Source organism: Pithys albifrons, chromosome 16 (assembly GCF_047495875.1).
Source record: "Pithys albifrons albifrons isolate INPA30051 chromosome 16, PitAlb_v1, whole genome shotgun sequence".
Lineage (NCBI taxonomy): Eukaryota > Metazoa > Chordata > Aves > Passeriformes > Thamnophilidae > Pithys > Pithys albifrons.
The window spans coordinates 16,068,444-16,095,086 of record NC_092473.1 but is presented as its reverse complement, the minus strand read 5'-3'; the positions used below and the strand labels follow the sequence as shown (position 1 = coordinate 16,095,086).

At 52.3% G+C, this 26,643-nt stretch overlaps 1 protein-coding gene across 2 annotated transcripts in view; it reads left to right on the top strand.

The window, feature by feature from the left end:
- PKD1 (polycystin 1, transient receptor potential channel interacting) overlaps nucleotides 1–26,643 on the top strand; it is an 85,706-nt gene that overhangs the window by 33,197 nt on the left and 25,866 nt on the right. Inside the window, exons 2-18 of one of the 2 annotated variants that reach the window (XM_071571593.1) lie at nucleotides 1,624–1,695; nucleotides 2,191–2,262; nucleotides 3,612–3,781; nucleotides 6,189–6,854; nucleotides 7,078–7,261; nucleotides 10,788–11,002; nucleotides 12,045–12,157; nucleotides 12,238–12,364; nucleotides 13,265–13,539; nucleotides 14,217–14,966; nucleotides 15,939–16,070; nucleotides 17,578–17,753; nucleotides 18,168–18,301; nucleotides 18,861–22,483; nucleotides 23,389–23,535; nucleotides 25,182–25,325; nucleotides 25,989–26,268. In XM_071571593.1, coding sequence (XP_071427694.1) covers nucleotides 1,624–1,695; nucleotides 2,191–2,262; nucleotides 3,612–3,781; nucleotides 6,189–6,854; nucleotides 7,078–7,261; nucleotides 10,788–11,002; nucleotides 12,045–12,157; nucleotides 12,238–12,364; nucleotides 13,265–13,539; nucleotides 14,217–14,966; nucleotides 15,939–16,070; nucleotides 17,578–17,753; nucleotides 18,168–18,301; nucleotides 18,861–22,483; nucleotides 23,389–23,535; nucleotides 25,182–25,325; nucleotides 25,989–26,268 — 7,280 coding nt within the window. Of the gene's footprint in view, nucleotides 1–1,623; nucleotides 1,696–2,190; nucleotides 2,263–3,611; nucleotides 3,782–6,188; nucleotides 6,855–7,077; nucleotides 7,262–10,787; nucleotides 11,003–12,044; nucleotides 12,158–12,237; nucleotides 12,365–13,264; nucleotides 13,540–14,216; nucleotides 14,967–15,938; nucleotides 16,071–17,577; nucleotides 17,754–18,167; nucleotides 18,302–18,860; nucleotides 22,484–23,385; nucleotides 23,536–25,181; nucleotides 25,326–25,988; nucleotides 26,269–26,643 lie in introns of both variants that reach the window. The other variant, XM_071571592.1, reaches the window with a different exon arrangement.

The window sequence follows — 26,643 nt, the reverse complement described above, 5'->3', positions numbered from 1 at the left end:
TGGGCCATTTCCAGGTATTTCAAAGGAGCAGAGAAATGTTTGCACTGGTCTCCTTGCAAGGTCACTGGTTGGTGGTCTGGTCCTTTCCAAAATGGGGCAAGTGCTGCAGGAGGGAGCAGGGCCAGAAAGTACAAGGTACAGAAAATGCTTGGGAAGTGGAGCCGGAGCCCCTCCAAGGAAGGGTCTGTCCTGGCTGGCAGCAGCTGCAATTCCAGTCCCGGCTGGACTGGGGGCTTGGCTTCCAAGTGGGACCTGGAAACGGGTTTGGGGGTGATTTTGATGTCCCCTGTGCAGAATGTGACCCCCAGGTGGGCAGTGTCACTTCAGGCAGGTCACTCTGCTCTTCCTCTGCTGTCCCAGCTGCCCCGACACAAAGATCATGGCCACGACCAGATACTTTTGTTACCATCCTTTTTCCAGTGTATTTGTTGAGCTTTTATTTTGCACATTTCTTGGACTTCTGTATTGGTTTTGCTGGTGAACTCTTCTGAATCCATTCTCAGCTTGGCAAAGAACTCCCAGGCAGCAAAATCCGGGAAAATAAACCTTTTCAAGAGACATCCATCCCCATTACTTATCCCCAAAATTTCCTGGAATCATACACAATTTTCCTGCCAATTTGGCAGAATTATTTTCATTTGGATAAATGAAGTTCAAATGTCAGATCAAACCAAGGACTAATTGGTTAAGGGGTAAAAGGGAAGTGAGGAGAGGTGCTTGGAGGGCAAGAGGTGAGCAGGGAGGATGCAGGAGGTGTGTCCTGCCCTGGCTGCTCCCTGGAGCTCTGCCAGAGATCCAGGAAGGATAAGGACCATCACATGGGCTCAGAATAAGTGTTTTGATGCTGCTAAAGGAAAGTTTAGGCTAAAGAAGGTTTGTCTGAAACCAAAATGTGAAGTTTATTGGGAACAAGTGGAGACTGATCAGCAAAACTTTCACTTCTTCTCTGAGTGACATTTAAAATGGGGAAAGAGGAGGGGGGTGAGGAGAGAGCTGAGCTGGACAGGACAGTTTGGTTTGGATGAGCTGCTGTTACTGGGAGTGACTGGAGGGTTTTTTTAAACAGTGTTCCTTTTAGAAGGACAATCTGCCCTGATTTCAAATGGAAAATATTCTTTGTTACTTCTTCTTCCATTTTAAGCTTTTCCAAAGAGAGACAAAAAGATGTTTAAAGTGTGGAGTTGACGCATCAATTGTGTAATTACTGATTAGGGCTTTGGCACAGGAAATGCACTTGGAAGTTCCTCTTAAATTTTTCTTGAAGATAATTACTACTTCAGTCTAAATTATTTCTTAATGACTTCTTTGAACATGTATTAAACTCGAGGATCTTTTAAAAGGCTGCATCACATTTAGTGCCAGGCTTGTCATGGCTGTCATTGCTCCAGGTGTGGGGCACACAATGAGAGTCCTCATCTCAATCTACACGTTGCATGAGGAGCAGATGCTTTATGGCTGGGAAAGGTGTTTTCCTTGGCTGGGAAAATTGCTCTGCTCCAACACACCAAACTTCCAGTCTGGAGCCCAGCTGGAGTTTGGAGAAAGGCCCTTCTAAGGTCTAGTAATGGAGATGTGACAAAATGAGGTTGAATGAAGGCTGAAAATGGTGTTTTCTTTCCCCAGGGATCTTTCCAACAACAAGATCAGTGGTTTAGATGTTCAGCTGTTCAGAAGCCTGACTTCACTGGCAAAGCTGTAAGTACCCCCTGGCCCCATCCTCCAGCCCCTCCTGCCTGGCTGAGCTGGTTGTGTCCATGGGCTCCTTCCCCAAGGCCCTGAGCATCTCAGCCCAGGGATTGGCTCATTGGCCTTCAGGGTTGGGCAGGATTTGCTCCTCTGTGTTCCTGGATGGAGAGGAAATCAAGGCCAGAGAATGAGAGTTGTCACAAGATGTGTGTTAGTACATAAAAAAATCATGGAATCTCAGCATGGTTTGGGTTGGAAAGGACCTTAAAGCCCATCCAGTGCCACCCCTGCCATGGGCAGGGACACCTCCCACCAGCCCAGGGTGCTCCAAGCCCTGTCCAGCCTGGCCTGGGACACTCCCAGGGCTGGGGCAGCCACAGCTGCTCTGGGCACCTGTGCCAGGGCCTGCCCACCCTCCCAGGGGGGAATGATGATAAAGCTGCAGTGACCAGGAAGTTGCCACCAACGTGATGAACTTTCCTTCTCCTTTTCTCTCTTTTACAGAGATATAAGCCACAACCAGATTTCTACATTAGAAGATGGAATATTTGATAATTTATTTAATTTAAGTGAAATGTAAGTTCATCCTCTTTGTTTCCTGGTTTTTTATTTAGACCTTTTTCTTGGGCAGCCCTTCCCTTCCTGGTGGGGTGGGATCTCTTGTTGGGGATCTTGGGCATGTACCCAACCAAGGTGCTGCCTTTTGGGGTGTCTCCAGTTTCTTCCTCAGTCTGTGTCCTGCTCCTGGATCCTGTTGGTGTCCTTCAAGCCTCACCTTTTCCTGGACTTTCCTTCTGTCTCCTGGATGCCTCCAGCCTCTGCCACTGTCTTGTGTCTTCCCTGCCTCTCCCACAGCAGCTCTGCTGAGGTTCTTGTCTCTGACCATGCTCTGGGTCACACTCGCTGTCCTCTTGGTGTGGTCACACCTTGGGACTGGGCAGTCTGATGGTTCTGCAACATGGTAGGTCCTGACTGAGGTGTCCCAGTCACTTGAAGATGCTTGAAGATGTCCTTAAGTGATTCAGGTTTTTTAGGTTCTGTTTTTTAATTGAAGTAATTAAAGCCTTTGATGTTATGTGGAGGGAGGTGAGGGGAAGCCACACATTTCCAGGAGAGATCCATGAAGTCCCAGCAGGAATGGCAGTCCTGTGTCTGAACAAGCCAAAGGATTAACCCTGTGCAAACTCTCTTGGCAAGCAAGAGGAAAGCTCAGCCCCAAGTTCTTCCTGAGGACAGGACACAAAGGGCATTCTCAGCTCTGCATTTTTGCTCTCAAGTGTCTCTAAAGGACACAGAGGCCCCGGGCTGGGTCCCAGGGAGCCTGTCCCTGTGGGGCTGGTGGCACAGTGGTGCTTTCAGCCCCAGAGTGAGGGTTCAGCCCAGCCCTGCTGGCGTCAGCTCCACTCGCAGCTTCCAGCTCCATCCTGCTCCCAGCTGAGTGCCAAAGGCTGTAATTTGGATCAAGCTTAGCTGCAATTAAAGTTTCCATCTTTTCATTAAACTGCCACATGGAAAGATTATCATTGACTTTGCATTTCTTTTTTTGACAGATCAATTTTATTCTCCCAGCTATTTTTTAATGGAGCTGTATCTAGTCCCCCAGGGCAGGAGAGGCTCCCTCACACCCAGGGGCTGTTGGATGGCAGATTATTTCAGATCTAAGATTGTGTCTGTCATTTGCTTCTAATTGCCACAATTATTTGTAGAGTTAAAAAAGTACTTGGAGTACTTGCCTAATTCTAGCCTCTAGAAAAATCACTTTAATTATTGCTTGATTCCCTATTCATTAACTCTCCTCCCAGTTATTCCAAAGCCTTTCGGTGGAGTGGCACAGATGGGAACAGGGAGGGCTCGGCACGCTGCTGTAATTAACACTTAGCACATGTCACATTATTCCTGAACTATTTCTGATCTCCCTCTGACAGAAACTTAAGTTGGAATCCATTTGTTTGTGACTGCAAACTGTCCTGGTTGCCCCGTTGGGTGGAAGACAGAAAAGTGAGAGTTCTTGAGGCGTTGGACACGAGATGTGCCCACCCCCCGGAGGTGGCAAACCTGTCCCTCTTCGATGTCCCGTTCCCCAATGCCACCTGTGGTAAGAAGCACTGGAGGGGTGAAGGTGATTCAGCCAGTGGGAATGGTGGGCCCTGAGGCAGCTGGGATCACAGCAGCCTCTTTAGACCTCGAGTCACCAGTTCTGATCTAATTAGGCAGATTGGCCGCATAGGCTGTACCCTGATGGATCAGAGATCCAGTCAGTCCCATCAGGGCTGAGATTAACCCTGATTACAGATCAGGCAGCCACCACAGGACACTGGCACAGTGACCTCCAGCCTCAGGCTTTCGGTCTCTCAGGGTTGGAACAGTCTGAGTTCAAGCAGTGGAATCTCATGGGAGGTGATGGGACCTGAGCATATGCTGAGCTGAGACTTTGCAGGTGACAGGGCTCCACCTCAGGAGTGTTGAATGAACACTGTCCCAGTCCCATCACCTGCTCCAGCTGCATTTCTCTGACTGCTTGGCCAGCAGAAACATCTGGCAGTGATTAATTGGAGGTGGGAAGAGGGAGCCCTAAGAAAACTAATCCTGCCTGGGTGCTCAGCTATCCCTGAGTGAGAGAGGAGGGAGAGTGAGGGCTCCCCACAGCAGGGGTCAGACATCTCCTTTAATTTGTGACAGGAGGATGCAGGGATGAGCCTGAGGGACCCAGAGCTGTGTGACAGGAGGATACAGGGATGAGGCTGAGGGACCCAGAGCTGTGTGACAGGAGGATGCAGGGATGAGGCTGAGGGACCCAGAGCTGTGTGACAGGAGGATGCAGGGATGAGGCTGAGGGACTTGGAGCTGTGTGACAGGAGGATGCAGGGATGAGGCTGAGGGACTTGGAGCTGTGTGACAGGAGGATGCAGGGATGAGGCTGAGGGACCCAGAGCTGTGTGACAGGAGGATGCAGGGATGAGGGACCTGGAGCTGTGTGACAGGAGGATGCAGGGATGAGGGACCCAGAGCTGTGTGACAGGAGGATGCAGGGATGAGGCTGAGGGACCCAGAGCTGCGTGATAGGAGGATGCAGGGATGAGGCTGAGGGATCCAGAGCTGGTGGGAGCCAGTTGAGCTGCCTGGTGAAGCACAGGCCTCCCCAGGAACAAAATCTGGGTTGTGGTTGCTCTTCTTTGCCCAGCAAAGCCACTCCAGCTTGCAGCATCTTGCAGGAATTATCAAAGGGAAAAACACTGGCACTGTTACCCCCCTTGATAATTAGTTGTTCCCTCTTGAACTACTTTGAGCCAGGGTGGAAACAATAATGTGAGTCTGTCTTCTGGGTAATTCAGTGTAATGGGAGTAGGCTGGGACAGCCTGCCAGCTACTGACAGTTGTTACTGACCGGCAGGGAGTGAAGAATGACCAGGCTGGTGGTAAAAAACAGAGTGGTTCCCATGCCGTGCTCCTCCTCATGGGATTGCTCTTAGGAGAAGTGTCTCAGTGTTTGCAGGAAGGCCTTGGAGAAAGCTGGACAGTTGGATCTGGAAAGATCACACAGAGCTGTTGAGATGTTTGGGGAAGATGTTGTAGCAACCAGCTGGAACAGCAGAGCCAACGTGGCTGGGCTGCGTGGGCAGGGGCTGAGGAGGGGCCCTGCCTGGGTGTTTGTGGCAGGGAAATGTCCCACCCTGTGCAAGCCAGTGAGGGGGAATTAAACTCAAGGGAATGGGCTGTTGCTCTGGGACTGGGGCTGTCGTGGCTGCCATTGCTCCATGTGCCTGTGTGTCCATGCACGTGGGGGTTTGTGCTCCTGCAACCAGGCACGAGTTGTTTCTGTGCATCCTTCCTGTGTTTATCCTTCCACACCCCCTGGGTGCAGGCTGTGCTTGGCATTGCCCTCATCTATAGCACCACATTTTGCCTGCAGGTATGTGGGAAGCTCTTGGCTGTCCCCAGGGAGGGAGGTGGCTGCAGGGTCTGCCCAGCTCCAGCGTGGGCCTGGTGGAGAATCCCTGGTGTCTGCCCCATGTCTCTGATGTGCCACTGCCTGAGGGTGTTTGATTATGGACTTGTTGCTGGATGTCCCAGGCAGCACTTGGTGAAACAGGCTGCACCAGACATGGGTAACACCAAGGGACAGCCTCTTGTCATGGCCTCACTTGGTGGCAAGTCCTGTGGGCTCCTCTGAGCATCGGACGTGGCTGCTCCGTGTCCTGTGGGACTGCCAGGCTCTCCAAAGCTCTCCAAAGCCCTGCATTATTTACTGAGTGTTGCTGCTCCATAAATCTGTGTGACTGGCTTGTTATTTCTGTCATCATTAATTAGCATAAAGAGTTTGGAAACTGTTGCTGAGGGATTAAAGACTTCCCAGGCAAGGCTCAAAAAGGAAATGCTTGGAGTGGGAGCTGCGCAGGAGAATTCCATTCCCGGGAATGTGGGGTGGTGTCTCTTGGAGGGTCTCACCATCCCATGGCTTCACAGTGTCAGTTTACAAGAGGATCTTCTGTTCTGTCCCACAGGAGCTCAGTACATCACGTGTCTGACAAGCAACCACACGGAAGGGGCTGAGCTTGTCATCCTTTTCACGTCTGTGCACCCTGGGAACCTCACCCAGGAGACCTGCAGTGCCCTCTGTTATGCTGAAGACCAGGAGTATGGAGCTTTCAGCTCCCTGGGGCAGTGTCTGTGTGGAACTGCCCATGAAACAAACTCTTCCTCTGGCTGTTTGCCATTTTGCACTGAGCCTTTGCCCGGGCAGGGCTGTGGTGGCCCATCACTCGTCCCCTCGCCCTTCCAGGCACAGCTGCCTGTGTCCTTCACAGGACTGCAGCCCAGGTACAGCCTGCACCAGGCTGTGCTCTTCAACGTCAGTATTCCCATTGCTGTCAGCACTTTACTGTGGGAATTTGGGGACCAGACAGAGGTTCTCAACACCACTGCAAACACAGCTGTGCACACGTACGCCTTACCTGGGCAGTACAACGTCACTGCCACCATCCACGTGGGCAACAAGGTCTTACATGAGCAGGCAGAAATCGAGGTGGTGGCTTCACCCCAACAGTTGGAACTGGAATGTCCTTCCCTGGTCAAGACGAATGAGAGTCTGGACATCCGGATCCGCAACAGAGGCGGCACCGGGCTGGCGGTGCTGTACGGCATCACCGAGGCTGGAGAGCTGGGCAGGGGTGAGCAGGGCTGGCAGGGGGTGGGCAGGGGAGGGTGGCACTGGGAGAGGATGACTCCTTTGGAGGCTTCCTCCTCCCCTGACTGACCAGGCAGTGCTTTGCACTTTAGAGTGGACAGGGTTTATTGGCTCCAAGGCCAGGACATTCCCAAGGCCTCTCTTCCCAGAAGGGCTTGGGATGTGCAGCCCATAGAAAGGACACCATGTTTGTGTTCTTTCTGCAGCAGTTCACCCCATGTGCCCCCCTGATGGCTTGGTCTTCCCGGGCAATAACCACTGCTACCAGCTGGTGGTGGAGAAGGAGGAGTGGCTGGAGGCCCAGCGGCACTGCCAGGAGCACGGCAACGGAGACCTGGCTTTTGTCAGCAGCCCAGACATCCAGAGCTTCTTGGTGGCTCATGTCATCAGGTAAGTGAGGAGGGGAAGGGAAGGGTTAGGATCACCTAGGGAAAGGTTTAGTGTTCCTGGGGTCACATCTGCACAGGGGTCTGGAGGGAAGGCCTGCCATGGTCCAGACTGAGAATGGGAAGATGGTGGAGGTGAGAGTGTTGAACACAGAGGAGGAATGAGCAGAGCTTGAGCCCTTGCTGGACTTGGCTGCTTTCCTTGAAGGTCGTGAAGGAAGGAAGAGGAATGAGGGCAGAATGGCTGAAACTCACACCTGGAAATTGAGGATTGGTGGTCATTTTGTACCCTGTGTTTGTGCCTGTGGATGCACCTGGAATGGTGCAGAGAGGCAGGGCCAGGAGCACACAGGACTGGACTGAGCACACCTTCCACCTGGGAGTGGCTTTGGACTGAAAGAGTGTAGGTTTAGATTGGGTATTAGGAAGAAATCCTTCCCTGTGAGGATGGGCAGGCCCTGACACAGGTTGCCCAGAGAAGCTGTGGCTGCCCCATCCCTGGAAGTGTCCAAGGCCAGGTTGGACAGGGCTTGGAGCAACCTGGGCTAGTGGAAGTTGTGCCTGCCCATGGGAGGGATTTGGAATTGGATGGTCTGTAAGGTTCTTCCCAACCCAAACTGTTTTGTGATTCTGTGAATGCAGCTAAATCTGCAGGCTCAGGTTGGGCAGTGGAGAGGGCCGGGTGCTCCTGTCCAGAGGGGGACATCAGGGTGAGGGTGACCTTGCAACCAGGTCCCTCCACCAGCAGAACTGCAGCTGGATTGTCCCACGCTGACCCTGTGGCATTGAGCAGCCGCTGTTGCCGAGCCCAGGCCAGTGCTGCAGTCCTGCCTCCCAGACAGGATCCTGCACTCTTTCAGGCACAGCTGCAGCTTGAAGCCCAGACCCTTTTCCTTCTTGTTTCTTCTCCTATTGACTCCTTTCCGAGTTTCAGGCTCCAGCAGCATCTGTTCCACCTCAGGACTGGGCTTCATAAACAGAGAGCACTGCAAGTGTCAGCCTTTGATTAAATCCGCCCCTCTGAGTGCCCTTTCCCCAGCCAGCCCTTTTGGGGGGAGGGAGGACAACCAGGAGAGCTCTCCGGGCCTGACAGCCCTTGTCAGCACTCCCAGCTGCAGATGTGGGAGATGGGCTCTTCATAAACACATCCCAGAAAGCACATGGACGGGAACAGCTGCGCGTGACGTTGGCTCTGAGCGGTCCTGCCCAAGGGCCGACAGCCCCTTCTTCCCAAACTTGTCTCTGTGCCCTGTTCCCTTCACACGGGGCTTTATCCTGAGATTGCAAACATGTGTTCCCTGCTCTGGGGAAGAGGGGGCTGTCCCTCTCCCAGGGTTAGGAGCTGGTCACTCAGGGCTCTGCCGTGTCAGGCGTTGCGTGCGGCGCTGATGGGCTGCGACTCACGGAAACCACAAGAGCTCCGGAGAGCAGCTCAGGCTGTTCCCCAGCTCCTGCCCCATGGGGCTCTCCCCCCAGCCCCTTTTATTCCATGTATTTATTTTATTAATCCATGCAGATAAACATGAAGAAGGCAGTTCCAGGATGCAATTTCCCTGGTGATAAAAGGCAAAGCAGCCGAGCTGCAGGTTTTGGGAATTTGCAGCTTCCAGTTTCTGATGGGAAAATGGCAGAAGCAGAAGCTGTTTCCCATTAGAGCAGCAGCAGTGAGGACCACTGGCTTCTCCTTCGCTCCTGACATGGGGTGGCCTCCCCAAGAGCAGCATGTGCAGAGTTGGTCTCTTCCTGCCTCCAGAAGCAGAGGATGGGACCTTCCAGGGGACCCCACTTTCCCCTCTGAGTAGCACAGGGAGTCCCTCTCCCATTCCAAGCCCCCCCAGGCTTGTTCTGCTCTTGCTGCCCCAGCAAGGCAGCCTGGTCCTTCCTTACAGGCAGAGGGATGCTCATATCTTGCTTCAAAAAAGGGTGTTTGGAGTCCTCTTGGTCCTCCCTGCAAGGGAACGGACCCGGCAGTGGGGCAGGGTGGAAGCCAGCCAGCAGACTGTCTTTTAATTTCTCCCTTTTTTCTTTCCTTTTTTTTTTAACTGGTGACTTGCAGTTAGCTCATAGCTGGAATGAGAAAAGGAAAATCTCCACTGAGTTTTCCTGATGGCAGCAGGCAGGCAGTTTCCTACCCTGCTCTCCCTAATCCCCTGCCAGTGGTTCGGGAGCAGAACACAGCCCTTATTTATTTCTTAATCTTATTTGCAATGAGAACTACTGATTCACAGAACAGTTATTTTTGTCATCGTTTTTCAGCATGACCTCATGAATCATTTCATCTGGCGTGGGCCTGGGGGTGGAGAGACACCAGTTATCTCCCCAGGCTGCTTTGCAGAGCGATGGTACCACCCCAGGAACACGCTGGGGCAGGCAAGGTCATGGCAGGATTGATTGCAACCTGCAGGAGGGAGCGTGGAGAAGAAGCTGAGGGCTTGGAAGGGTGCAGGATGTTAATATGGAGAAGTTAATAGAAGTTAATATGGAACAAATGCCTCACTTTCTGCTGGGTGCGATTAGAAACAGTTGTCCAGGCTGTTTGTGGCTATGAAAGACCGCTCAGCACTTCCCACCAGATCTCTGCTGGGATTCAGCCAGTTTCCAAATGGGGAAGGGACATTTCATATTCCTAAAACAAGCCTGGCAGTTTCTTGTGTAGTGGGGCTGAGCTGCCTGCAGTGCTTCTCCTCTGCTGGTCCCCCCTGGCTGCTGCCTTTCCATGGGGCTGAGGAGCCAATGGGCTCCATGAGCTGCATCCAAGAGAGCAGGAGCTGCCAGACCTGGCTCCACTGAGCTTTGATCCTGCACTGGTGCCAGTTACACCTGGAGTGGCAAATTGACCAGTGGTAAGTCCCACAAGTCTGCACAGATGGAGCAAAGGTTTTCTGAAGGATTCAGCTCTCTCAGACAGTTCTGCTTGACCATATAATTCCTCTTAGGTCATGGCTCAAAAGATGCTTAGAAGAGTCTGTGGGGATCATTTAAGTGGCAGTGTGGGCAGGTCATGGTAACAGAGCACTCTGCTCTGAGAGGGGTGAGGTTCAAGTCACCCTGCTCCTTCCAGAATCATAAAATCATAAAATCCCAGAATGATTTGGGTTGTAAGGGAACTTAAAGCTCATCCAGTCCAACCTTCTGCCATGGGCAGGGACACCTTCCACTCTTCCAGTTGCTCCAAGCCCCATCCAACCTGATCTTGGACATTTCCAGGGCTGGGGCAGCCACAGCTTCTCTGGGCAACCTGAGCCAGGGCCTGCCCACTCTCAACAGGCTCTTGGGACAGAGGTGTGAAGGGCTGGTGGGGAGCAGTGGTGTGCCATGGAGGGGCTGTTACTGAGGAGCCAAGTTCTGGTGGTAGAATGGAAACTGAAACCCGTTAGTCACTGAAAGGCTCCATGAAATGCAGGCTGTGACACCCCGATGAAGCCGTTGTTATTATTTTTAGAGAGAACCATAGATGGCAGCTCTCCCAGCTCTTTCTAATACTCATGATTTCCTGAAATCCCCCTCCCCCTTCTTATTTTTTTTTAAAGGAGCCTTGATGTCTGGATTGGGTTCAATGATTTTGCAAGCTCTGGAGCGCAGCAAAGAGGGGAAGGATTTAATCTGGAGAGCTGTCAGAACTGGCTGCCAGGAGAGCCCCATCCATCCAACGCTGACCACTGTGTCCGGATGGGCCCGACGGGCCAGTGCAACACCGACCTGTGCATGGCCAAGCACAGCTACGTCTGCGAGTACAAGCCCAAAGGTGGGCACTGTGGGCAGGCAGGGCACTGGCACATCCTGCTCTCACTGGCACATCCTGCTCTCACTGGCACATCCTGCTCTCACTGGCACATCCTGCTCTCACTGACACATCCTGCTCTCACTGGCACATCCTGCTCTCACTGGCACGTGCCAAGGAAAGGTAGGGCTGCATGGAGAGGGTCATCCAGAGCATCACCACAGAACAAGTAGGACTTGCAACAGTATTCCCAGCAGAGGCTCGACTGGTAACTTCCAGAAACCCAAGTTTAGCCCAAAGGGAAGAATTTGGCCTGCTCCAATCTTTCCCATCAGCAGGAGGAGGGAGAGGAGTCAAGCTTTGAGGCAGAGCTCTGGAAATAGCTTTTCCCTCTTATTTGGACAATCTCTGCTGCTGCCAGAAGGCCTTGGTGCTGCCTTGGTGTCCTTCTGTGGCACTGTGTACTTTGTGAGATGTTGGGGTCTGGTGTCCTCCAAGGTCATTAAGTGAGGTGTGAAGTGATGTGTGCTGTGCAGGATTGTGTTTGTGCAGCTTCCCAAATCTCCCAAAGCAGGGTAGGGAGTAATAAAGAGAATTAGAAAGGACATGAAATGTGGGAGATTTAGGTCAGAAGGAGAAGCCATCACTAGGAAGAGGTCACTGGCCTTGGTCAGAGGGCCCCAGAGCCTGAGCAGAGGTGTTTGCTGCTGGTGGAAACCAGCTGCTCCTGGCCACTTTTCCCAGGAAGTCCATGGGCACGGGAAGGATGAGTGCACCTCATGCCTGAAAAATTTGAAGCAAATCATTAGTTGTTGGAAGGGAGAAGTATTTACAAAGTTCCCAGAAGTCAAAATTGCTGCAAACGTGACTTGTGCAGGGTGAGAAAGAAATCCAAACACCCGTAGGAAGGAAGAGGAAGGTACAGAATTACAGGGCTGCCCCATCAGCACAGCTGGAATGACAAGTGGTCAGGTCCAAGCCCTGCTGCAGCTTTGCAGGGTGGAGAGGACACTTCAGGCCTTGCTGAGTCTCATGGGCTTTGTTCAAATATTTCCTTTTTACACAGGAGTTCTCCTAAATGCTGAAAACTTCTTTGAGGGTGTTGCTGTGTTTGACACCCCTGAGGCTGTGAGGAGTGTGACAGGAGCTGTGCTGTCGGATCCGTGGCAGGCTGAGGAGGTGAGGAGGGTTTGCTCACCCTGCCCAGCCCAGGGAGCCCAGGGAGACACAGGCAGGTGAGAGCCCTGTGTGTTTTGCAGGTGATGGAGTTCCCTGAGCTGGCCTTCAGGCACGAGGGGTACCTGACTGCCCTGGAGTTTGTGACACAGGAACTGCATCAGCCTGTCCAAGTGAGGTTCCAGGTGCACAGACCAATGGATGCAGAAGGTGAGGCACCTCCTCAGCACTTGTGGGACTGTTGGAGGTGATGCCATCAGGGTCATGTCAAACCATGTGGCCTTGTGGCCCCTCTGGTTTCAAAGCTTTGAAGCCTTAAAGCCTTGGAGGTTTGGGTCTGTTTTTTGAGGAGATTAAAGTGCAGAATCTGCAGGAAGGGTTGGCCAGCCTGAGGCTGCCTTGGAGAACTGGTTATCCTGGAGAAAATAACAGAGGGAGAAACCTCTCCCATGAAGAGAATGTGAGTGAAAGGAGCATGTGTAGAAGTTAATTAGTCGTCTGAGCTGTACTTTTTACTTGGGGACAACACATGTCAAATGGGAATGTGTTCTGGTCCATCTGGCCCCATGGGTTAACAAGGAAGAACATTTTCCTGAGCCCATTTCTTCCTGATGGATGAGACAATCTAAAAAGCCTTTTATTCCTTTACAACGGCTCAACAGTCACAGTTTTGGCAACAATTAATTCTGCAGCAGAATGTTTGTTGTAGCCGTAGGGTTGGCTGGTTACAAAAGGATCTTTTTTGACACTGACAAGCTGATACTTTGACATGGAAACATTAATTTCAGAAAAGTTGCTTAATGTGTTTTCAAAGTCAAAGCCAGCTCTGCTTTCTCTTGGATTTGCTTTTGCTTGAACACAGATCTCTCTTAGAGGGCAGATTGGGGTGTTCTCACTGGAGAAGAGACGACTTTGGTGTTAATGATCCTTGTGAATTTTTCCAGTAAAACAGGACACTTCAGTAGCACGAGGATGTACTGCAGTTTCAGCTTTTACTAAGGCTTGAGCCATCATCAAAGTGGAAAAAATGGTGAATTTGGAGCAAAGAAGTGCACCAGGAGTGTTCCTTGTGAGAATGGTGATCACTCCTTTCTCTTTCGCCTCTTCCAGATTACCAGGAGGGAAACAATGCTACAGAACCATTCCACCCTGCTCAGGATGACGGGAACTGGACGCTGCTGGAATGTCCTCCTGGTTTCCAGGGGTGTGATTTGATGGATTTGTGCTCGTTCCACAACAACTGCTGCAACGCAACCGAGTGTGCCAACACCAGTTCCTTGGCCAGCAGCCCTGGGTCCCTCCAGCCCAACGACAGCCAGCTCAGCTATGAACTCCTCAAGGAACTGCTCTTTACAATACCAGCTGGGCCCTCTTCCCAGTATCTGGTCAGTGTTTGCGAGCTGTTGTAACCAGGGAGTAGGTGGGGCAGTTTTCTCCTGGGGGCTTCAGGTAAATTTGAGTTGTGGCACATGGAGACACTGAAGTCCTTTGAAAAAAAGAACATGCCCAGTGTCACAAATGCCACCATATGACTCTAAGTCTTGGGGTCCCTGCAGTAACCTGTTGCCAAGCACAGTTGATCAGAAGGGTCAAAAGAGGGTGGTGAGACCCTGACATGAGTTGCCCAGAGAAGGTGTGGCTGTCCCAATCTTTGGAAGTGTTTGAGGCCAGGTTGGGTGGGGCTTGGAGCAACCTGGGCTAGTGGAAGGTGTCCCTGCCCATGGCAGAGGGGAGGAATGAGATGAGCTTTAAGGTCCCTTCCAGCAAAGCCATTCTGTGGTTCCATGATTCTGTGAAAAGGCTGTGCAGATTCCCTGGGCTATTCACATGGAATTAACACTGTGGAGATGGAGCATAAAGCTGATTTCTGTGTTGGTACATTTGATTCAGAGTGGCCAAGGAGAACAGAGGGGAGAAAGGTCTTCCTGTGCTGTGTTTGGATCTGTGGCTTTTCTGTGGTTTTTCACTTGGCAGGAAACCCAGCACCGTGCCCAGGCAGGAGCTGGGTGCTGAGTGCTCTTAACGTGAGGCATTAATCCAAAAATGTCTCCACTCTTTGCAGGTCCCATTCAGAAAAGAAAACATCTTTGTCAGGGCTGGGGACGTCTTCAGCATCCAGCACAATGCAGGCTTGGGCTCCTTCCTGCAGTGCCAGCCCAGTGTCACATCCTGGTCCAGAACCAGCATCCTGCATGTGAACTCCTCGGAGAGGGCCCTGGGGCTGTCTGAGGGCTCCGTGGATCCCACCTGGATGAACAGCACGGTTTGCTCCCTGCGTGTGCTCTATGCCGAGGAGCAGCTGGTGCCGCTGCTGGGCCCGCACAACGTGGGGCTGCGCCAGCCCGGCCGCTACACCGTCAGAGCCAGCGTGGCCAACGGGCTCTTCAGTGCCAACCTGTCCTGCAGCTTCGGCGTGGCCTCCCCGGTGTCCGGCCTGCGTGTCATCCACCCCCCTCCCCAGGGCAGCAGGGTCTACCTGCCCACCAACCACACCAGCCTGGTGGTCAAGCTGTCCTCGGGGGTGAACGCCACGGCCTCCTGGCTGGGGGACAGCCACGGCGTGCCCTTCGTGGCGGCGTGCCCGGCGGCCGTGGCACCGCTCACGGCACAGTGTGCCAGGGACAACAACGACACCTGGTTTGCTGTGGTGCCCCTGAGTGGGCTCGGGGAGGGGCTCAGCACCCACGTGCTGGTGGCGGAGAACGCCGTGAGCTCCCAGAACATCACGGTCACAGTGAAGGTGGAGGAGCCGATCCGTGGGCTGAGGGCCACGCCGGACCCCGAGAGCCGAGTGCTGCTGAACACACGGGTGGTGAGTGATTGCTGCTGCTCTGGGTTCCTCAGCTGTGTTTGTAGCCTTCCCCTGTAGCCTGTAGGAGTGTGTGTGGCTCGAGGGAGGCTGGCTGGGGGAGCACTGCTTGCTGCTAAGCTCCCAGGCCACGCTGCCCACGCTGCTGCTGCAGACACAGGCATGTGGCACGAGCACTGGTGCTCTCCAGCAGGAAGGCAGCTTGGCTTGAATCCCCCCAGAGGTAAGGCAGCACCTCCTGCGAGGGGGATACTGGCTTTCCACTCCACAGAAAATGAGGTATGAAAGGCCAGTATTTACCTTCTTTTGACTTATCAAGATGTTTAGATTTGCTCTGCTAAATCCTTACCTCAGCTGGCTGAAGTTGTAAAAATGCTTCATCCGTCCGAGTCTTGGGGTTCCTCTGGTATGTCCAGTCTTTTTTTCTTCAGCCTCCTGCCCCCAGAGCTACAGCCCTGGGAACCTGCTCAGTAGCTGTCCCAAATGCTCTGTCCAAGCTCTGGCTGCGCCTGCACCTCTTGGTCTCACCCTTCCTGGCTGCAACAGTCTGCTCAGGAGGGACTGCTGGAGTGAGGAGGGACCTGCCCTGTGGTCAAGCCCTTCAGCCTTTGGGCCAGGCACTGTCCATGGGTGAGGGGCAGAGGTTCAGCTTACAGGTGTAGGTAAAGCCGAGTTGTGTCTGTGAAGGTGTCAGGCTTTTTAGACCTGATGATGAGAGCAGAGTGCTGGGCTGACGGAGCACAGAGTGTGGGGTCTATTCCCTCCTCTGCTGGGGATTTATCGAGTCAGGGTCTTCATTTCTTCAGCTACAGGAGAGCCACAGATGATGTGTCACCTCTGTGTCATGCTCTGAGGGCACTGTCTGCAGGTGCCTCCCAGTCCAGCTCTGCTCCCTCTCCAGTTCAGCTGGAGATCTGAGAAGTGCTGGGCATGCTTTTCTCTTGCACTAGTATGAAATGTTCTCATGCCTTTCAGAGCTACATCCCTGTGATGGAGGCTGGGTCAGATGTGACTTTCCGATGGACTGTAGATGATAAGCCATCTTTCACTTTTTACAATGTTGTCTTCAACGTTATCTACCAAAGCCCAGCCGTGTACAAGCTTTCGGTAAGCCAAGGCCTTTCCCATCATACCATTTCAACTCTGGGTTTCCATCTCATCCCACAAATTCAGCAGGAAAAGTGGTAGGGAGAGGAAAAGGCAGAGTTGAGCTGAGGTTTTCACTCTACTCCCAACAAGCTCATCTGCTATTTCTCATTGAGCTGCTCTTGCAGGTGCAAATGGTTTCTTCTATTCTTCCCTTACTTCACTGTATTCCTCATCTTTGCTTTCTCCTCTTTTCTTCATGTTCTCCTTTCTGCTCATGGAGTGTCTGTGTTTCCTTGTCCCCAGGAGGAATGAGGCAGGCAGGAGATACGGATTCAGAACCAGGCAGAGGCAGGATGCAAACATAAGACTTCCATAACCAGGACAGGCTGTCTCCCACCAGCTCTTCTGTTCTCTGTCCTGTTCTCTTTCTCCTGGTGCAGACTGGAACTGGGTTTTGTCGTGGCCCCAGAAGAATGGAACAGAGAGACTGGGCCAAGGGAGGTGTCTCTTTTGGAACTAGAGTTTAGCCAGAAGATCTTTCTGTGTCATGCCCTGCACTGCCAGATGGAGTCTGCTCTGGTCCAAGGAGCTTGATCCCCTTGCAGGGTGACCTGGCTTCCTGAGAAGACTCCAGCCCCAGCTCCAAGGCCACGCTAGCACTAATTTGCTTGGTGCAGCACTAATTTGCTGGTTGAAACACTGTGCTGATGAGCCTGGGTTGCTTCACTTACAGAGCTGACGAAGTGCCATTAGCCCAGGGGGCACTGGGTTCAGTGTAGCAGAGCCACAGAAGCCTAGACACAAACTTCTCTTACCTGGTGGGGTGGGATGTCTTTCCTCAGCTGGGTTTGAATCATCTCTGTCAGCTGCTCATCTCTACTGCAGGTGAGGAGGTGGCAAGATGTTCTGTCACCAGGTGCCATTCCAGTGTTTCATGCCTTAATAATCTTGAGGATCCTGTCGTGTCTCTTCAGTCTCTTGCCTCCCTTTCCCTCTTCTGCCCAGCCTTGCTCTCCCTCTCTGCCCACCACACCAGGATGTTGGATGGGCACTTTGTGTGCTTGGTTTTATGAGCCTCTCCCATCCCTGCTGTCTGTGCTTGAAGCCACTCATCTGCACTGTCCCAAGGTGTCCCCTTGGTGGCCTGTGCTCGGCAGCTGGAGACAGTGTGCAGGGCACTTTGAGCAGGCAGAGGGGTAACAGGCAAGTTCAGAGCCAGAGGAGCCTCAGGATGAGAAGCTCCTCTCCTTCCCTCTTGCTGTAGCACCAGTCCTTCCTTTGCCTGACTGTACTGGTGGTTCCGGCAAGAGGTGACTTTGCCAGGTAGGTGACCTTCTAGCCTAGGCTGCTTTCTGGTGCCACCCAGGCTCTTACCCTGCCTCCTTGCCGCACAGGCTGCTCTTGTGTGCCCTGACCTGCTCACCTGCCTGGTGGGACATCTTCAGTCTAGTGAAGTCCCACACTCAGAGAGGGCAGCTCGATGATGTGATCCCAAACACTGTCTTTGTCCCACTGTCCTTCCCAGCTCACCGCCTCCAACCACGTCAGTAACTTCACAGTCACTTACAATGTCACGGTGGAAATGATGAATAAGATGAAGAACCTGAGCGTGGTGGGTGTCCTGCCAGTCCTGCCCCAGAACAGCACCGTGGAGCTCACAGCGAGGGTTCTCGTCGACTCGGCTGTGGAGGCTCTGTTCCTGTGAGTCCCTTGCTGCTCACCCAAACTTAGCATCTTTCTGTGCTTATCTTACCTTGCCTGCACTGTTTCTCTTCCCAGGGCCAACTGGTCCATCTCTGTGGTGCTGTCTAGTTAGTTTGAAATCCCTGTGAGTGTGGTTCAGTCAGTCTGGCTGGGACCTGTAGTTCAGGCTGAAATCCTTCTCTTTTAAAGCATTGCAGCTCTGCTCTATTATTGGGTTCCTCCTCCTCTTACCGGTGCTGTGCTCCCCTCAGTGTTGGGCACAGCTACTGCTTTGATGCTTGTCATTCTGCTTCCCGTGTTTCTTTTGGAAAACCCAGCCCTGACCTGAAAGACAGGCCAGGACCCCTCTGGGAGGAGGAGTCCTGTGATTGTCCTGTTGTGCAGTGTAACAGTGTTTGCCTGTTTCTGCAGGTGGGATTTTGGGGATGGTGTCCAGGAGACGTACCTGTTCAAACCTCCCTACAACAAGTCTTTCCTTGTTCCTGATCCCAGTGTCCATGAGGTTGTCATTGAGAACAATGTTTCACACATCTACCAAGACCCAGGTATGGTCAGGAATGTTCTTTGGGGAAGAAGGGGTTCAGGCATTTTTGTTGTGAGGGGACTACAAGACACCATCCAATAAAACCAAGGCTTGAAAGTCATTACCTCCTTCCTGAGCAAACTGCCAGAGTCACTGGAAGGCCCCAGCAGTTGCCATTCTCTATAACTGTTTCTTGGAAAGGTTTGACCACGCTGTAAGAAGCAGGTGCATCACACACAGTCCCTTTGTGGGCAGTCTCAGTGGATGAACGAGAGGCAGGGCGAGCACTGTGCTGCTGGGAGGGGTGGGCAACAGGAAGGGTCTGTTCTGTGTGCAAATAGAAAGAAAATATTTTCTCTGTACGCATTGAACTGTGTCCTTACTTACTGGTTGGTCCTCACTCACACGGCCTGGGGTAATTCCTGCTGGTCCTGGGCCAGAGCAGGGAAAGCCCAGGGTGTGCAGAGCACAGGGGCAGAGTATCTCCCTGCAGTCTCCAACTCCTCCCACTGCCTTAGCACTGGGAAACTGTTCACAGGCGTGTCCTCACCCTCGTGTTGCTCTGCTCTCTTCCAATGCAGGAGAATATGCCCTGATGGTTGTCGTGTCCAACCAGTTTGAGAACCTCACCCACTTGACCCCAGTTCACGTTCACAGTTACCTGGTTGATGTGAAGGTGGAAGCAGAGGAGGATGTTTTAGTCGTGAGCCGTCCGGTGACCTTCCGAGCCAGTCCACTGCCATCCCCAGATGGCGTCATGTACACCTGGGACTTTGGGGACGGGTCCCCCCTGCTCACAGAGATGCAGCCTACAGCGACCCACAGCTACACCCAGAGAGGGGTGTACAACGTCACCGTGACAGCCAACAACACCATAAGCAGTGTGGAGACAGTGGAGTGCTACCAGGTGTTTGAAGAGATAACTGGGCTCCGTGTTTCTGCGGGTGAGGCAGCGGAGCTGGGAGCGTCTGTCACCATCAATGCCTCCGTGCAGACTGGGGACAGCATCACTTGGGTGTTTGATATGGGGGACGGGACGGTGCTGAGGGGGCAGGAGCCAGTGGTGGAACACGTGTACATAAAGGACATCAACTGCACTGTGAATGTGACGGCTGTGAATCCTGTGAACTCCATCTCCCAGACTGTTCCTGTTCGGATATTTGTCCTGGAAGTGCTCAAAATAGAGCCCACTTCTTGCATCCTGGAGCACCCCGATGTGCAGCTCACCGCGCACGTGACGGGGAATCCTGAGGAGTATGTCTTCGACTGGACTTTTGGAGATGGCTCGTCCAATGTCACAGTCAGTGGGGACCCCGTGGTGAGGCACAACTTCACCCGAAGCGGCACCTTCCTGCTCTCCCTGACTCTCTCCAGCAGGTTTAACAAGGCCCACTATTTCACCAGCGTCTGTGTGGAGCCAGAGATAGTCAATGTCACCCTTCTCCCTTCCAAGCGCTTTGTGAGGCTTGGAGAAGAGACCACCTTCCAGGTCAGTGCTGTGCCTCCCTACCAGTACCGCTACCGCTGGGATTTCGGGAACAACGAGTCCGCCAGGTCGAGTGGGACTGAGGTGACCTACACCTACAAGAACACAGGGGTCTTCCTGGTCACGGTGACTGTCTCCAACAATGTCTCTTTCAACAACGACACAGTGTTTGTGGAAGTCCAGGAACCAGTTGGGGTAGCGAAGATTGAATATAATGGGACAAATGTTTTAGAGCTGAACCAGATCTACCTGTTCTCTGCCAGCATGAATGGAACCAAAGTGAGTTACTGCTGGGACTTTGGAGATGGCACTACCCAGCCTGGGCAAGTGGCCACCCACTCCTACAACAGCACGGGCCATTACAGCATTACGGTGATGGGCCAGAACGACGTGAGCTCTAACGAGACCACCATCGACGTCAGTGTGAAACGTCGGCTCTTTGGCCTGACCATCAATGCCAGCAGGACTGTGGTGCCGCTGAATGGGTCAGTGAGTTTTGTAGCCACCCTTGTGGCTGGCACTGCCATCCGCTACTCGTGGATCCTCTGTGATCGCTGCACTCCTATCCAAGGCTCCTCCACAATTTCCTACACTTTCCGGTCTGTGGGCACATTCAACGTCATTGTGACAGCAGAGAACAAGATCAGCTCACTGCAGGACAGCATCTATGTCTATGTCCTGGAGCAGATTGAGGGCCTGCAGGTGGCCAGCAGTGACCTGGTGGAGGATATGTATTTCCCAACAAACAAAACACTCCATCTGCAGGCTGTGGTGAGAGAGGGAACAAACATCTCCTACAGCTGGGTAGTCCAACGGGATGGCAGTGCCGTGCAGACCTCCACTGGGAAAACCTTCTCCTTGAGCATCCTCGAAGCTGGGAACTATACTGTCTATCTGAAGGCCACCAATATGCTGGGATGTGCCACTGCCAACAGGACACTGGAGTTTGTTGAAAGCCTTGGTCTCCTAAAGCCCTATGCCTTTCCCAACCCAGCTGCTGTTAATGCCTCTGTTAATATAAGTGCCACCATAACCAGTGGCACTGGCATCATGTACGTGTGGTACCTCGAGGATGGCTCCTCCCCTGTTACCTCTGAACCCTTCATTATACACTCCTTCCAAAGTCCTGGAGTGATTGAGGTTGTTGTTGGAGCAGAAAACAAGCTGAATTCAACCAATTCAACAATTTCTATCTGTGTAGAGGAGGTTATAGAGGGGCTGAGTATAGGAACAGCAGAGCTGGACTGTAGGTACGTCTCATCAGGCTCCACCGTGGTCTTTGAGGGGGAGCTGCAGAAAGGGACCGAAGTGACCTGGCTTTGGGAGGTGCCCAATGGCACCTTGACTGGCCAGTCTGTGGCAGTCACGTTCCCCACAGCAGGGCTGTATACAGTCCATCTGAATGCATCCAATGACATCAGCTGGGCTCTGGCCAGCAGGAATATCTCAGTGCTGGACAGGATCCAAGGTCTGGAAGTTCTTGCCAGCAAGAAGGTGGTGGAGCCGGGGGAACAGGTCACCTTTGTAATCAGGATGTTGTCAGGTACCTCTGTGAGTTACCTGGTGAGCATCAGTGGGGACTACTCCGTGGTGCTCAACGGGTCCAGGTACACCCATGAGTTCACCAAGAGCGGCGATTATTTGGTGACGGTGACCGTGCAGAACCAAATCAGCATCGCACATGCCCAGGTGCTCATCTCTGTCCTAGAGGCCATCCGGGACGTCAGGCTCCTCAACTGCTGTGAGGAGGGCATCCCCACGGGCATGGAGAAGAGCTTCAGTGCCCGTGTGGGCAGCGGCTCCCGTGTGTCGTTCTCCTGGCAGTTCTCCCTGTGGAAAGAGCAAGGTCGAACCGTGGTCACTGTGTCAGGAGAGAGTGTTTCCTACACTCCAGAAGCTGCAGGGCTGCTTGAGATTCATCTCAGTGCCTTCAATGACTTGGGAAGTGTCAATATCACCAGAACCATCCAGGTCCAAGACCCAATAGTCCAGGTGTCCCTCAGTGCCTCCAATGCCTTTGTCAACAGGACGGCACTGTTTGAAGCCACAGTGGTGCCCAGCAGCAGGAGCGTTGAGTTCTTGTGGAGCTTTGGGGACGGTTCTTCCACTCAAACAACCAGGGTTGCAGTGGCCAACTATTCCTACCTGAGCCCTGGGGATTACCTGGTGGAGGTGAATGCCACCAATCTCATCAGCTTCTTCATAGCCCAGCTCACCATCACCGTCAAAGTCCTGGAGTGTGAGGAGCCGGAGGTGGAGTTGGCCTTGCCCCCCCAGGTAGTCATGAAGAGATCCCAGAGGAGCTACCTGGAGGCACAGATTGACCTCCGAGGGTGCATCAAGTACCAGACAGAGCACCTGTGGGAGATCTACCGAGCACCCACCTGCATGGACCTGGATGACTCCAGCAGGATCCGGCTGCCCAATGTTGACGTGAACAGGCCCCAGCTGGTTATCCCAAAGCTTGCCCTGGAAGTTGGGAATTATTGCTTCATGTTTATTGTCTCCTTTGGAGATACCCCACTGTCCAAAAGCATCTTTGCCAATGTGACTGTGATCCCAAGTAAGCTGGTCCCAATCATTGATGGGGGATCATACCGTGTATGGTCCAACACTCAGGACTTGATCTTGGATGGGGAGAAGTCCTATGACCCGAATTTGGATGATGGGGAACAGACTCCATTGCTGTACGAGTGGTCCTGTACTTACTCCTCCAAGGTAAGAGCAGTCTTGTACAGTGAGAGTGACCATTTGGGAGCTCCAGCTGCATGTCAGCTCCACTGCAAACATGTCTGGGTTGAAATAGTGTCAAGGGGAGCTTTTGTGAGCCTCTTTAACAAAGCTGCTCTGGAAGGAGAGTTGCAAAGGTTGAATTCTAAGCTCAGGATGATGGTACAAAAACTGGTGTGGGGAGTGGTGCAGTGCAATGTCCCTGGGCACAGCAGAAGGACTGGCTCTGGAAGCTTCCATACTCTGAAGGAGTTAGGGAACTGCTGACTGCAGTCCTGGGGGCTGAGGGCTCTGGTCCCTCTCCCATTAGCAGTTAAATGTCTCTAGTGCCATCAGGGGACAGTTAGACTTTGGAGAAGTGACCACAACCTGTGGTCACAAGCAGGTCACTGTCCTCACAAGCTGAAGTGGTCTGACCCTGCACTGGTGGAAGGGCAAGGGAGAACTGCCCTGCAGAGCCTGATGGAACATCCACCTCAGGAGCACTTTTTGACTGAATGTGGGATTCTTTTGCTTGTAAAATGTCATGTTTTCTATCTTTGCCTCAGAGTAGACGTGGAGTGTGTGTGGATTAGACCTTTTGGTTTAATGTGATCTTCTTGTGTTGCTTGGCAATGTTTATGAGCTATTTAATGAAGAACTAATGCTATAAAATAAGAATTTGAAGCTCAGATGAAATACAGTAGTATTCCAAGTACTGTTCACTAACCTGAAGAGTAGGATAGTATGTTTTATTGTCCACACGTGCCCTGTGTCTCCCACCCCAGTGGTGGCACTGCACAGTGAGGTCTGTGGCAGTGACTCTGTGTGGACCTGAATGTTTTGGCTGTGGACTAACCCGACTTGCACCCGTACCAAGGAGGGTTTGAAAGTTCTTTTCTCCTTGCAAGCAGAGCTCGGCTGCAGGGTGCTCTCTGAATTTCAGTGCCAGTGAAGGAACTGTCACAATTTCCAAAGCAGAATTAGAAGCAGATGTGGAGTACACGTTCGACCTCACCATCAGGAAGGAGGGGATGAGTCCCGAGGCAACAAACCAAACTGTACGTACCACAGACAGCTGTCACTTCTCTCCTTGGGTGCCTGCTGCTGGACACAGCCAAAATGGAAGTCACAGAATCATAGAGTGGTTGGGTTGGAAGGACTTTAAAGATCATCCAGTCCCACCCCTGCCACAGGCAGGAACACTTTCCACTGTCCCAGGTTGCTCCAAGCCCCGTCAAGCCTGGCCTTGGACACTTCCAGGGATGGGGCAGCCACAGCTTCTCTGGGCACCTGTGCCAGGGCCTGCCCACCCTCACAGGGAAGGAATAGTTCCCAGATTTTAGGGCATCACTGAGGCTCTATAACTGGTCTCATCCAGGTTGTTGGCAGGAGCAGACATTGGTGTTTCTGTGATAAAGCCATTTACATTCCTCTTCTTTGGGCAACAGTTTTTGCTTGTCCTGCGAAGTCCTTTTAGTTTCTGTATAGAATTGTGTAGGTTGGAAAAGACATTTGAGATCATTGAGTCCCACCGTGGGCCAGTGAAGGAGCCCAGCCATGGTTGGTGGCTCTTCAGCATTTTGTGCAGTCCTGGCTCTTCACGTGCCACAGCACCAGGTTATTCCTTGGGTTTTTTTTCCCAGAGAGAGCTTCCTAAGACCTGGTGCTTCGTTTTACTGTCAACAGTTCCTCTCTTCTCTGCTCCTGAATGTTTGGAAGGGAGGCCTGTTTAAGTGCATGTTGTTTATGCCCCACTAAGCCCAGCGCCCGCAGCCCGGTGGCTCGTGGCAGTAACATTCATCTGGTGCACTTGGCAACTAAAGGTGCAGTTACTCTGGAAGTGGAAACTCTTACTGCTGGGGTTTGAAACCAGAGCTGGAGGATGAAAAGAAAAAACTGAAATGGATAGTCTGTCAAGGACATTCCGTACTATCTGGTTTCCATGCGTGAGCGCAAAACAATGATCCCAGTGTCGCAGGAAATCTGCAAATACTGGAGGAATGAATGGAGCTTCAATGCTCTCAGGCTCGGTGCTGGGGAGTATTTATCCTCTTTTAAGAGTCTGCCATGTTAAACAATGTCTTCATTACTGTTTTTGAATTCATAATGCTCATTATGCCAGGACAGAGGGCTCTGTCCAAGGCTGGACAGGCCTGTTTCCTGGGGGATTAAAGGAATTTAGACAAAGTACAGGGGTCAGAGCTCAATAGCTGTTGTGTCTGAGCCACTGGTGCCTCTGCTCTTTCTGGGTGCTCTGCCAGGAAGGTGTGGTAGATATCTTGAGATGTGCAGTTATATTCCAGCTAAAAGCCTGGAACAACATGCTGCTCTCTGGAAAGGGTAGTTCTTCCATTCCTAACGTACAACCAAAGCAGGACTTGTTGAGAATTCAGCACAGGAGCCAGAGGGACACTTTGAAAGCAATTTATGTTGTTAAAGAGGATAGATAAAGTAAATCCAGAATTACCTAGACTGGCCCAGTTTGGCATTGGGTGGCTCTTGAACTGGGCAGTGTAAGAACAGTGATGTAGCTTAAATGTGACCTGAAATCCTTTGGGAATCCCTTCCTGCTGTTTCCTTAGCACAGGCTGGGCTGGTGCAGAGAGATTCCTCCTTGCAGAACCACATGCTGGGATGTGTCCTTACCTGTTAGATGTCTGTATTTTGGTGTCAGACCTTCTGATGGAGCCTCTTGCTTTCCCAGGTGTTCATCAAGAGGGGAGGAGTCCCTATTGTGTCCCTGGAGTGTGTTTCCTGCAAGGCTCAGTCTGTCTATGAAGTCAGCAAGAGCTCCTATGTCTACCTGGAGGGGACCTGCCAGAACTGTCACAACGACTCCAAGCTTGGGGTAAAGCCATTGGTCTTTGCTTCATCTTTGGTAAAGTGTTTTTTCTCCCTGCTGGTTTGCACTTTGCCTGTTATTCTGGTGGTTCAGTCTCTCCTGATCCCCCGAGTGCCTCGTGCCCCTCTCTAATTCCAGATTCCACTGCACAGCATCTCTGCAGCCTGTGGAGTGAAGCAGGTCTCAGAATGGGAAGTCCTGTTGCTCCCAGCAAGCCCAGCATGTCCTTGCCTGGCATTTTCTGCCTGGTTATCTCACTGTTTCTCTTGTTATCACACTTGTACGTTTGTGCTATTAACAGTAACCACCCAGGCCATGTTCAGTTTGAAGCATATAAAACATGTATCCCGTGGAGACTCCACCAGTCCTTCATTTATTTCCTGTGTTTTGTACTCTGTATTATGAAATATTCTGTCGGAGGGTGATGTAATCCCAGAAACTAAAGTAGATCTCACAGTGGAAATATTCCCACCAGACATTTTGGAAAGGTTCCAGTTCTTGTTGCTGTAGCACACAAGACTAAAGCTGAATTATCAACTGCAAATTTGGCAGACTCTCCCACTAGAAATCTGTTACTTTTTATAAGAGACTCAATCTGAAAACATTTTAAGGACATCACTTTAGATTCAAACAAAACCTCTGCTGTCTTTCCCCTCTCCATCCCTGCAGAGATGGGCAGCACACAGCTTTAAGAACAAGTCTCTCATCCTGGACAAAACAACCACCTCCACTGGGGACACGGGGATGAACCTGGTGCTGAGGCAAGGGGCACTGAAGGATGGCGAGGGCTACACCTTCACCCTGCACATCACAGACCTCACCACGGGGGAGGAAGGCTTTGCCTCCATCGACCTGCTCCCGAACCAGCCCCCCGTGGGGGGGTCCTGCCGCCTGTCCCCCAAAGGACCCCTCAGGGCGCTCATGACGAAGGTGCACTTCGAGTGTACAGGTGAGAGTGTTGGATGGGCACCTGCCAGCCCTGACTACTCCTCAGGGAAAAGCCTTCCCATGGCCAGTGTTACCAGCTGCTCTTCCCACAGATGTATCTTTTACCCCAAACTCCTGCCCCAGGACGTTGTTGGCCAGGGCTGAGCTCAGAGGTGGTTTGGACCGTGAGCAGCTTTGTGTGCCCAAATTGCAGAGCTCTAAAACTCATGGTAGCAGGCAGGCAGTTTGCTAAATCTGAATTCCTGTAGATGAATGGTGACATTCAGGCCAGGCCAGCTCTTGGGAAAGAAACTGGTACTTCAGTGGAGGAAAAAGATGGTGCCCAAATCTGAGTCACACATATGTGGGAAGAACCAAGAGACGAAGCACTGGGGCT